General features: G+C 57.2%; 1 protein-coding gene across 1 annotated transcript; it reads left to right on the top strand.

Annotated features, from left to right (window-relative positions):
- The first annotated feature begins 336 nt into the window (after positions 1-336).
- Positions 337-7645, top strand: HACD2 (3-hydroxyacyl-CoA dehydratase 2). Its single transcript, XM_077273385.1, has 8 exons — positions 337-590; positions 3301-3424; positions 3658-3775; positions 3852-3870; positions 4747-4835; positions 5004-5125; positions 5647-5825; positions 6715-7645. The coding sequence occupies exons 2-8, from the start codon at positions 3303-3305 to the stop codon at positions 6789-6791; spliced, it is 726 nt and encodes a 241-aa protein (XP_077129500.1). The 5' UTR covers positions 337-590; positions 3301-3302; the 3' UTR covers positions 6792-7645.
- Positions 7646-11126: the final 3481 nt, after the last annotated feature.

Below are 11126 nucleotides of genomic sequence, written 5' to 3'. Positions count from 1 at the left end.
CCCCCATCACACTGCCCCATCTATACCCTCCCCCATCACACTGCCCCCATCTATACCCTCCCCATCACACTGACGTTTGCACTCACCCCCGTTTATGAGAGCTGGTGTCTCCCGGCCCGTTATCAGTGGATGCTTCTATGTGTCAGACAGGGGAGACTGCGACCGGTTTCAACGCAGCCGCTTTTCTAGCTCCTTCCTTTTCCTTCTCAGCTTCCGTCCGTTTCCAAGGAGACGCCATTCCTAGTCAGTCAGGGCGGGGTCGGAGGATTCTGACCGCTGGTTGGTTGGAGTAAGACAGGTGACCTCGTCTTATTAGTAACCGTTGACCGAGTTGTCAACCAATCTTATTGTAACTATCGTGTTGTTCCGCCCTCAGTGTCTTATCGTCCAACCAGAGCAGAGAGTGTGTGGAGGCGTCTGTGTCAGCAGGTTAGGCTGCGGCCGTGTGACAGAGCAGCCCGGGCAGCTGACGGCGGGAGGAGGAGGAAGAGGGAAAGTTCTGAGGGAGGACACGGAAGTGTGGAGGCCGCGGAGGGGACCGGAGGCCGGACCGTCAGCGTGAGAGAACCGCGCAGCCGTGAGGACGGGAGGTGAGGACGGGAGGGGGTGAGGACGGGGGATATAGGGGTCACCGAGGGGGAGGAGTGAGAAGGGGGATATAGGGGTCACCGAGGGGGAGGAGTGAGAAGTTTGCAGTTTTACTCCTTTTCATGCCATTGCCTCTGAGAGCTTCATACAAACCCCGCGTCCCCCACTCCGCCCTCGTCTGCCCCGCGTTCCCCCTCGTCTGCCCCGCGTCCCCCCCGCGTCCCCCCTCGTCTGCCCCCCGTCCCCCGCTCCGCCCTCGTCTGCCCCGCGTTCCCCCTCGTCTGCCCCGCGTCCCCCCCGCGTCCCCCCTCGTCTGCCCCCCGTCCCCCGCTCCGCCCTCGTCTGCCCCGCGTTCCCCCTCGTCTGCCCCGCGTTCCCCCTCGTCTGCCCCGCGTTCCCCCTCGTCTGCCCCGCGTTCCCCCTCGTCTGCCCCGCGTTCCCCCTCGTCTGCCCCGCGTTCCCCCTCGTCTGCCCCGCGTTCCCCCTCGTCTGCCCCGCGTTCCCCCTCGTCTGCCCCGCGTTCCCCCTCGTCTGCCCCGCGTTCCCCCTCGTCTGCCCCGCGTTCCCCCTCGTCTGCCCCGCGTTCCCCCTCGTCTGCCCCGCGTTCCCCCTCGTCTGCCCCGCGTTCCCCCTCGTCTGCCCCGCGTTCCCCCTCGTCTGCCCCGCGTTCCCCCTCGTCTGCCCCGCGTTCCCCCTCGTCTGCCCCGCGTTCCCCCTCGTCTGCCCCGCGTCCCCCCTCGTCTGCCCCCCGTCCCCCGCGTTCCCCCTCGTCTGCCCCGCGTTCCCCCTCGTCTGCCCCGCGTCCCCCCTCGTCTGCCCCGCGTCCCCCCTCGTCTGCCCCGCGTTCCCCCTCGCCTGCCCCGCGTTCCCCCTCGCCTGCCCCGCGTTCCCCCTCGCCTGCCCCGCGTTCCCCCTCGCCTGCCCCGCGTTCCCCCTCGCCTGCCCCGCGTTCCCCCTCGTCTGCCCCGCGTTCCCCCTCGTCTGCCCCGCGTTCCCCCTCGTCTGCCCCGCGTTCCCCCTCGTCTGCCCCGCGTTCCCCCTCGTCTGCCCCACGTCCCCCGCTTCGCCCTCGTCGTCTGCCCCGCGTTCTCCAGAGGTGCCGAGATTTCTGCACGAGGCTCATACTCCGCACTGGAGAATCCACAGGTTCCACGTCTTCTTCTCGGTGATGTAACATCGGTTCTGGGTGTCCTGTACAGGCGGCTGCACAAACTGCTGGATCCTGGTGACCTCCTGCACTCTCTGTTATCTGCCAGCTCCACTGTACATTAGTCCAGAGTCTGCGCTGCTTATCTCCCTCTAATTATCTTGGCGCCACATTCAGCAGCACCGCCTCATTAACCCTTTACCTACAGCAGAGCAAGTCCAGTACACAATGCTGCTCTACTCCAAGTACATAGAACGGAAATACTATATGTACACAGTGACTGCACCAGCAGAATAGTGAGTGCAGCTCTGGGGTATAATACAGGAGGTAACTCAGGATCAGTAATGTATGTATGTACACAGTGACTGCACCAGCAGAATAGTGAGTGCAGCTCTGGGGTATAATACAGGATGTAACTCAGGATCAGTAATGTAATGTATGTACACAGTGACTGCACCAGCAGAATAGAGAGTGCAGCTCTGGGGTATAATACAGGATGTAACTCAGGATCAGTAATGTATGTATGTACACAGTGACTGCACCAGCAGAATAGTGAGTGCAGCTCTGGGGTATAATACAGGATGTAACTCAGGATCAGTAATGTAATGTATGTACACAGTGACTGCACCAGCAGAATAGAGAGTGCAGCTCTGGGGTATAATACAGGATGTAACTCAGGATCAGTAATGTAATGTATGTACACAGTGACTGCTCCAGCAGAATAGTGAGTGCAGCTCTGGAGTATAATACAGGATGTAACTCAGGATCAGTAATGTAATGTATGTACACAGTGACTGCACCAGCAGAATAGTGAGCGCAGCTCTGGAGTATAATACACGATGTATCTCAGGATCAGTAATGTAATGTATGTACACAGTGACTGCACCAGCAGAATAGTGAGTGCAGCTCTGGGGTATAATACAGGATGTAACTCAGGATCAGTAATGTATGTACACAGTGACTGCACCAGCAGAATAGTGAGTGCAGCTCTGGGGTATAATACAGGATGTAACTCAGGATCAGTAATGTAATGTATGTACACAGTGACTGCACCAGCAGAATAGTGAGCGCAGCTCTGGAGTATAATACACGATGTATCTCAGGATCAGTAATGTAATGTATGTACACAGTGACTGCACCAGCAGAATAGTGAGTGCAGCTCTGGAGTATAATACAGGATGTAACTCAGGATCAGTAATGTATGTACACAGTGACTGCACCAGCAGAATAGTGAGTGCAGCTCTGGAGTATAATACAGGATGTAATTCAGGATCAGTAATGTAATGTATGTACACAGTGACTGCACCAGCAGAATAGTGAGTGCAGCTCTGGGGTATAATACAGGATGTAACTCAGGATCAGTAATGTAATGTATGTACACAGTGACTGCACCAGCAGAATAATGAGTGCAGCTCTGGAGTATAATACAGGAGGTAACTCAGGATCAGTAATGTAATGTATGTACACAGTGACTGCACCAGCAGAATAGTGAGTGCAGCTCTGGAGTATAGTACAAGGCTTTCCTCCGGCACTATGTGCAGCTGTTACTGTGCGGTTTCTTGCAGATATGGCGAGTTCGCCTTCTGGGAGTGTCCGGTCTGTGGATAATGACTGTCAGAGGAGGAGACGGGGCCCCGGAGCGTTGGCCACGGCTTATCTGGTCATTTACAATGTGATCATGACCGCGGGGTGAGTAATCTCGGCTGGTGGTTGGATGTGATGATGGAGGACGCTCCTCTCCTCGGACGTCCCTGTGATTTCGCGGTGGCCCTGGGTTGTGGTGCCAGTGTTGTGTATTGATGACTTCTCGCTCTGTAGCTGATGGTTATCTGTGGCCCTCAGGTGACGGCAGCCGGGCCCCAGGAATCTGCCAGTTACAGGGGATGTCTAGTGATGGCGCCGTTGTGCTCCGTGTCTTGCAGGTGGCTGGTCATAGCAGTCGGCTTAGTGCGCACGTATCTCGCCAAGGGGAGTTATCACAGCCTGTATTACTCCATCGAGCGGCCCCTGAAGTTCTTCCAGACGGGAGCGCTGCTGGAGGTAGGGACCGCTGCGCCTCATCCTGACTGTGACTTGTGGAAGGTTCCGGAGACTGACGCCATCTTTTTATTTACAGATTGTACATTGTGCATTGGGTAAGTCACTGGGCGAAGGTCGGCAGCGGCCGTGCGGTGAGTGACTGATAACGGGAGTCCGGGTGTTATATGTTACTCCATCCTAAGCCCAGCTACGGGGAAAGGGTGACGACTCTGCCCGCGAGGGTCGCGCGGCCCGCAGACTCCGCCCGCGAGGGTCGCGCGGCCCGCAGACTCCGCCCGCGAGGGTCGCGCGGCCCGCAGACTCCGCCCGCGAGGGTCGCGCGGCCCGCAGACTCCGCCCGCGAGGGTCGCGCGGCCCGCAGACTCCGCCCGCGAGGGTCGCGCGGCCCGCAGACTCCGCCCGCGAGGGTCGCGCGGCCCGCAGACTCCGCCCGCGAGGGTCGCGCGGCCCGCAGACTCCGCCCGCGAGGGTCGCGCGGCCCGCAGACTCCGCCCGCGAGGGTCGCGCGGCCCGCAGACTCCGCCCGCGAGGGTCGCGCGGCCCGCAGACTCCGCCCGCGAGGGTCGCGCGGCCCGCAGACTCCGCCCGCGAGGGTCGCGCGGCCCGCAGACTCCGCCCGCGAGGGTCGCGCGGCCCGCAGACTCCGCCCGCGAGGGTCGCGCGGCCCGCAGACTCCGCCCGCGAGGGTCGCGCGGCCCGCAGACTCCGCCCGCGAGGGTCGCGCGGCCCGCAGACTCCGCCCGCGAGGGTCGCGCGGCCCGCAGACTCCGCCCGCGAGGGTCGCGCGGCCCGCAGACTCTGCCCGTGAGGGGTCCTCCATGATGTGGCCACTGTTGTATAGCGGACAGTGGTCGGCCCTGTAGTGACCGCAGACCATCTCTGACCGCCACACGCTGCCTGGGTTCGGGGGCAGGTGTAAAGCTTTTCATGCAGGGGCCGCAGCGCTGACTCCCCATGTTTCTTCACCCCAGGAATCGTGCCGTCCTCCGTGGTCCTCACAGCATTCCAGGTGCTTTCTCGAGTGTTCCTGACCTGGGCAGTCACACACAGCGTAAGAGAGGTGAGTGTGGGGCAGGTCGGGGAGAACGGGGGGGCTCCTCTCCTCTTGTCCGGGAGAACGGGGGGCTCCTCTTGTCCGGGAGAACGGGGGGCTCCTCTCCTCTTGTCCGGGAGAGCGGGGGGCTCCTCTTCTCGTGAGCGGGGGGCTCATCTCCTCTTGTCCCCGCAGGTGCAGAGCGAGGATTCGGTGCTGCTGTTTGTTGTCGCCTGGACAATCACTGAGATCATCCGCTACTCGTTTTATACCTTCAGCCTCCTCAACCATCTGCCGTACATAATCAAATGGGCCAGGTGAGTGGGGGACGCGGCGAACCCCCAGTGACAAGTTTCATAGCTTCACTTCTGGTCTTGCTGTGGGTTTGGGACTATTTTTTGGCCGTTTCTGTCCGTTTTTGCCCGCAGACGCTCCCTACCTGCAGCTTTTTCTGCTCTGCTGGATTTTTTTTCATTAGAAATCATGTGATTCTCAGAGGCATCTCTGGGCCCCGCAAACCTCCGGGCCCCGTGATTGGTAATGATTAAAGAAACCAATAAAACGAGCAGTAGCGCAGCCAGACACTGATGGTGTAACACGCCTGTTCTTCCATACGTTACCATTCACACCGCAGATCTCCACCCAGGATTTACAGTCTGAGCAGCTGACAGGCGGGGACAGGGCGGCTGCGGGGCAGGAGGGGGAAGGGGCAGGAGGGGGACGGGGCGGCTGCGGGGCAGGAAGGGGACGGGGCGGCTGCGGGGCAGGACGGGGCGGCTGCGGGGCAGGAGGGGGACGGCAGCCATCACACCTATTGTCCCATCCCTGCCTCTTTCAGGTACACCCTCTTCATCGTCTTATATCCCATGGGGGTAGCCGGAGAGTTGCTGACCATCTACGCTGCGCTGCCGTCCGTCCAGCAGACCGGCCTGTACTCCATCAGCCTGCCCAACAAATACAACTTCTCCTTCCATTACTACACCTTCCTCATCCTCGTCATGGTGTCTTACATCCCCAGTGAGTATTTGTCTGCCAGGACCCACCGACCATTACTGGGCGAACCGCTGACTGCCAGGATCCTCAGGAGGGCATTCTCCTCTTGCAGGGGGTCCTGTGCGTCTCCCTTGTGGGCTTTCTCTGGCAGGGGGTCCTGTGCGTCTCGGGGGTATTCTCCAGCGGGGGTCTTGTGTCTCTCTCTGGGGCTTTCTCCGGCAGGGCGTACTGTGCGTCTCGGGGGTGTTCTCTGATGGTGGTGGTGGTGGTGGGGGGTTCTGTGCGTCTCTCTCAGGGGCGCGTTCTCTGGTGGGGGGTCCAGTGCGCGTCCCTCGGGGGCGTTCTCCGGCAGGGCATACTGTGCGTCTCGGGGGTGTTCTCCGGCGGGGGAGTTGGGGTCCTGTGCGTCTCTCAGGGGCGTTCTCCAGCAGGGCGTACTGTGCGTCTCGGGGGTGTTCTCCGACAGGGGGGGTCCTATGCGTCTCTTGGGGGCGTTCTCCGGCGGGGGTCCTGTGCGTCTCTCTCAGGGGCGTTCTCCGGCGGGGGTCCAGTGCGTGTCCCTCGGGGGGGGGGGGGGGGGGGTGGTCCTGTGCGTCTCTCGGGGGCATTATCTGGCGGGGGTCTTGTGTTTCTCTGTGGACGTTCTCCGATGGCAGGTCCAGTGCGTGTCCCTCGGGGGGGGGGGGTTGGGGGTCCTGTGCGTCTCTCGGGGGCGTTCTCCGGCGGGGGTCCTGTGCGTCTCTCGGGGGCGTTCTCTGGCGGGGGTCTTGTTTCTCTGTGGACGTTCTCCGTTGGCAGGTCCTGTGCGTGTTCCTTGTGGGGGCATCCTTTTCCAGCCTGTGCGTGGTCCTGTGCGTCTCCCTTTGGGGGTCCTGCTGCGCCGTCAGTCACCGACTCCTCCTTCTTTCCGCAGTTTTCCCGCAGCTCTACTTCCACATGTTGCACCAGAGAAGGAAAGTTCTTCACGTCGAGCGCAAGAAGTCGGCTTAACCCTTCCTGCGCCTCCACCGTCATCTTCTTTCCTCACATTTTCCACCTCTTCTTGACCCCTAATGCTGCCGCCTCTTTGAGTGCGCCCTTTCCTATGAGAGTGAGGTAACTGCCTGCAGGGGTGGTGTGTTTACATACTAACCCCGGCCACTACCCAGCATGCACCAGGAGGGGCTCCGCCGCCGCCTTTTATATTACTAAACGCTAGAGGCCGCTCTGAGCCGGGACGCCGCGCTGCTGCATGCGCCGAGGACTTACTGCTTGGAGGCAGCTGTGCCAAGTGTGGGGGTGCTGGGGGTCCCAACTTCTGGTACGATACCATTGGAGCCTCAGCTCGGCAGGACCAAGCTGTGAACCTACATCCACATACCTCAGCTCCTCAGGGGTGGAGCCAGCAGACACAGGAGGCGTGGCTACCAGAGGGGCGCTGATCTGTCCCCAGATGAGCCAATGGAGAAAGAGCTTCATCACCTCCATGTTCCCCTCCCCCGCTCAGAACGCCCTCTACAGGAATCATCTCACCCGAACACCCCTGGATGTCAGGCAGGAGTACGCCCTGACCCTAGGCTGCACCCGGCGGACTATGAGGGCCCCGTCACATGCAGGGGCCCCATTATAATGCACTAGTCCTCCAGAAATCTCCGCAGCCCCGGTACAAGCCCCGGTACAAGCCCCGGTACAAGCCGCGCTATAGTCCGGACGTTAACCCTCTCCTGGCCTGCAGCAGTGCGCGCCATTTCCCAGCTCCCTGCATGTGCGACGGGGTCAGGCGCAGTCTGTCACACACGGCGTCTCGAGCTTCATGTCTCTGCGGATCCTGCGGGCGACCAACAGTAAAACATTTTCTGACAGTTTCATTGTTTGTGGGTTTTTTTGCATCGGAGATGGGGGAGACACGGCGCCTCTCCTGGCTGTGTCAGGTACCGCAGCGTGGCACATATGATGGCTGCAGGGCGGCCAGGACCTCGAGCTGCCCCTCCATACACCCCGCGCTCACCTTCCAGGGACACTACTCATTTGTTTCACTTCTCTACCATTTTGAAGATCTCTGGAGGATGAGACACAATGTAACGGCAGATTAGTGAGTGCAGCTCTGGAGGATGAGACACGATGTAACGGCAGATTAGTGACTGCAGGTCTGGAGGATAAGACACGATGTAACGGCAGAATAGTGAGTGCAGCTCTGGAGGATGAGACACGATGTAACGGCAGAAATAGTGAGTGCAGCTCTGGAGGATGAGACACGATGTAACGGCAGATTAGTGAGTGCAGCTCTGGAGGATGAGACACGATGTAACGGCAGAATAGTGAGTGCAGCTTTGGAGGATGAGACACGATGTAACGGCAGAAATAGTGAGTGCAGCTCTGGAGGATGAGACACGATGTAACGGCTGAATAGTGAGTGCAGCTTTGGAGGATGAGACACGATGTAACGGCAGAAATAGTGAGTGCAGCTCTGGAGGATGAGACACGATGTAACGGCAGAAATAGTGAGTGCAGCTCTGGAGGATGAGACCCGATGTAACGGCAGAAATAGTGAGTGCAGCTCTGGAGGATGAGACACGATGTAACGGCAGAAATGGTGAGTGCAGCTCTGGAGGATGAGACACGATGTAACGGCAGAATAGTGATTGCGGCTCTGGAGGATGAGACACGATGTAACGGCAGAAATAGTGAGTGCAGCTCTGGAGGATGAGACACAATGTAACGGCAGAATAGTGAGTGCAGCTCTGGAGGATGAGACACGATGTAACGGCAGAAATAGTGAGTGCAGCGCTGGAGGATGACACGATATAACGGCAGAATATTGAGTGCAGCTCTGGAAGATGAGGCATGATGTAACGGCAGATTAGTGAGTGCAGCTCTGGAGGATGAGGCACGGTGTAACGGCAGAAATAGTGAGTGCAGCTCTGGAGGATGAGACACAATGTAACGGCAGAAATAGTGCAGCTCTGGAGGATGAGACACAATGTAACGGCAGAATAGTGAGTGCAGCTCTGGAGGATGAGACACGATGTAACGGCAGAAATAGTGAGTGCAGCTCTGGAGGATGACACGATATAACGGCAGAATAGTGAGTGCAGCTCTGGAAGATGAGGCATGATGTAACGGCAGATTAGTGAGTGCAGCTCTGGAGGATGAGGCACGGTGTAACGGCAGAATAGTGAGTGCATCTCTGGAGGTGATTTGGAGGATGAGACATGGCAGACTCTAGGGTGGGTGGTGTAGTGTGGAGGACCCCTGTACTAGGAGCGCTCCTTCCCATCACACAGATCCTGGCCGCTCGCTGCTCCTGATATTATGAGAAGTAAATGGCGTCAGCAGGAGCTTCCCCGATGTGTGCCGCGGTCTCCGTGTGGCAGGGATGAGTATTGCGCTTGCTATTTGCCTTGGTGGCATCAACAGACAGATTTCCTTAGGACATTTAGTTTAAAAAAAAAATCACTTGTCTACTAATGTTACCATGACAACCCCCGAGCCGGCGGGATACCTGCTTCACTGCAGCAACGCGGCCGCAGCAGTGATATTGTCCTCGCCATGAATTCCACAGCTTTAGGCCTCGTTCACACTGGTGTATAACACGGCCGCGCTATGTGATGTCGGCTCGTGCGCAGTGTTATTCTATGGGGCAGCGCGGATCAGTGATTATTTTCTCACACTGTGATTGGCTGCGATGGTCGGATCGCACTCCTCCATACAAGTCTATGGGAGCGAGTGGAACAGGGGACTGCACTCGCTCATCGCAGGCCGGGTCAGGACACGGAGGAGGTGCAGAGGTTACGTTCTCCGGAGCTGTGATTCCCTGATACGAGACACTGAGCTCGGACGCTCGCATCGGATCCTATACGCTAGTGTGACCCCGGCCTTACCGACATTATCACTGATCCCTGGAGCACAGTACAGTGCTAATCACTGAGTCATCACTGTGCTGCCCTATATTTAGTACATTGCTGACCACTGAGCCGCCGTACAGCCATATACAGTACAGACCAAAAGTTTGGACACACCTTCTCATTTAAAGATTTTTCTGTATTTTCATGACTATGAAAATTGTACATTCACACTGAAGGCATCAAAACTATGAATTAACACATGTGGAATTATATACTTAACAAAAAAGTGTGAAACAACTGAAATTATGTCTTATATTCTAGGTTCTTCACAGTAGCCACCTTTTGCTTTGATGACTGCTTTGCACACTCTTGGCATTCTCTTGATGAGCTTCAAGAGGTAGTCACCGGGAATGGTCTTCCAACAATCTTGCAGGAGTTCCCAGAGTTGCTTAGCACTTGTTGGCCCTTTTGCCTTCACTCTGTGGTCCAGCTCACCCCTAACCATCTCGATTGGGTTCAGGTCTGGTGACTGTGGAGGCCAGGTCATCTGGTGTAGCCCCCATCACTCTCCTTGGTCAAATAGCCCTTACACAGCCTGGAGGTGTTTGGGGTCATTGTCCTGTTGAAAAATAAATGATGGTCCAACTAAACGCAAACCGGATGGAATAGCATGCCGCTGCAAGATGCTGTGGTAGCCATGCTGGTTCAGTATGCCTTCAGTTTTGAATAAATCCCCAACAGTGTCACCAGCAAAGCCCCCCCACACCATCACACCTCCTCCTCCATGCTTCACGGTGGGAACCAGGCATTTGTAGAGTCCATCCGTTCACCTTTTCTGCGTCGCACAAAGACACGGTGGTTGGAACCAAAGATCTCAAATTTGGACTCATCAGACCAAAGCACAGATTTCCACTGGTCTAATGTCCATTCCTTGTGTTCTTTAGCCCAAACAAGTCTCTTCTGCTTGTTGCCTGTCCTCAGCAGTGGTTTCCTAGCAGCTATTTTACCATGAAGGCCTGCTGCACAAAGTCTCCTCTTAGCAGTTGTTGTAGAGATGTGTCTGCTGCTAGAACTCTGTGTGGCATTGACCTGGTCTCTAATCTGAGCTGCTGTTAACCTGCGATTTCTGAGGCTGGTGACTCGAATAAACTTATCCTCAGAAGCAGAGGTGACTCTTGGTCTTCCTTTCCTGGGGCGGTCCTCATGTGAGCCAGTTTCTTTGTAGCGCTTGATGATTTTTGCCACTGCACTTGGGGACACTTTCAAAGTTTGACCTTCATTTCTTAAAGTAATGATGGCCACTCGTTTTTCTTTACTTAGCTGCTTTTTTCTTGCCATAATACAAATTCTACCAGTCTATTCAGTAGGACTATCAGCTGTGTATCCACCAGACTTCTGCTCAACACAACTGATGGTCCCAACCCCATTTATAAGGCAAGAAACCCCACTTATTAAACCTGACAGGGCACACCTGTGAAGTGAAAACCATTCCCGGTGACTA

Source organism: Ranitomeya variabilis, chromosome 7 (genome assembly GCF_051348905.1).
Source record: "Ranitomeya variabilis isolate aRanVar5 chromosome 7, aRanVar5.hap1, whole genome shotgun sequence".
Classification (NCBI taxonomy): domain Eukaryota; kingdom Metazoa; phylum Chordata; class Amphibia; order Anura; family Dendrobatidae; genus Ranitomeya; species Ranitomeya variabilis.
Note: the sequence above shows the minus strand (reverse complement) of the source record. Positions and strands in the feature narration are given on the sequence as shown.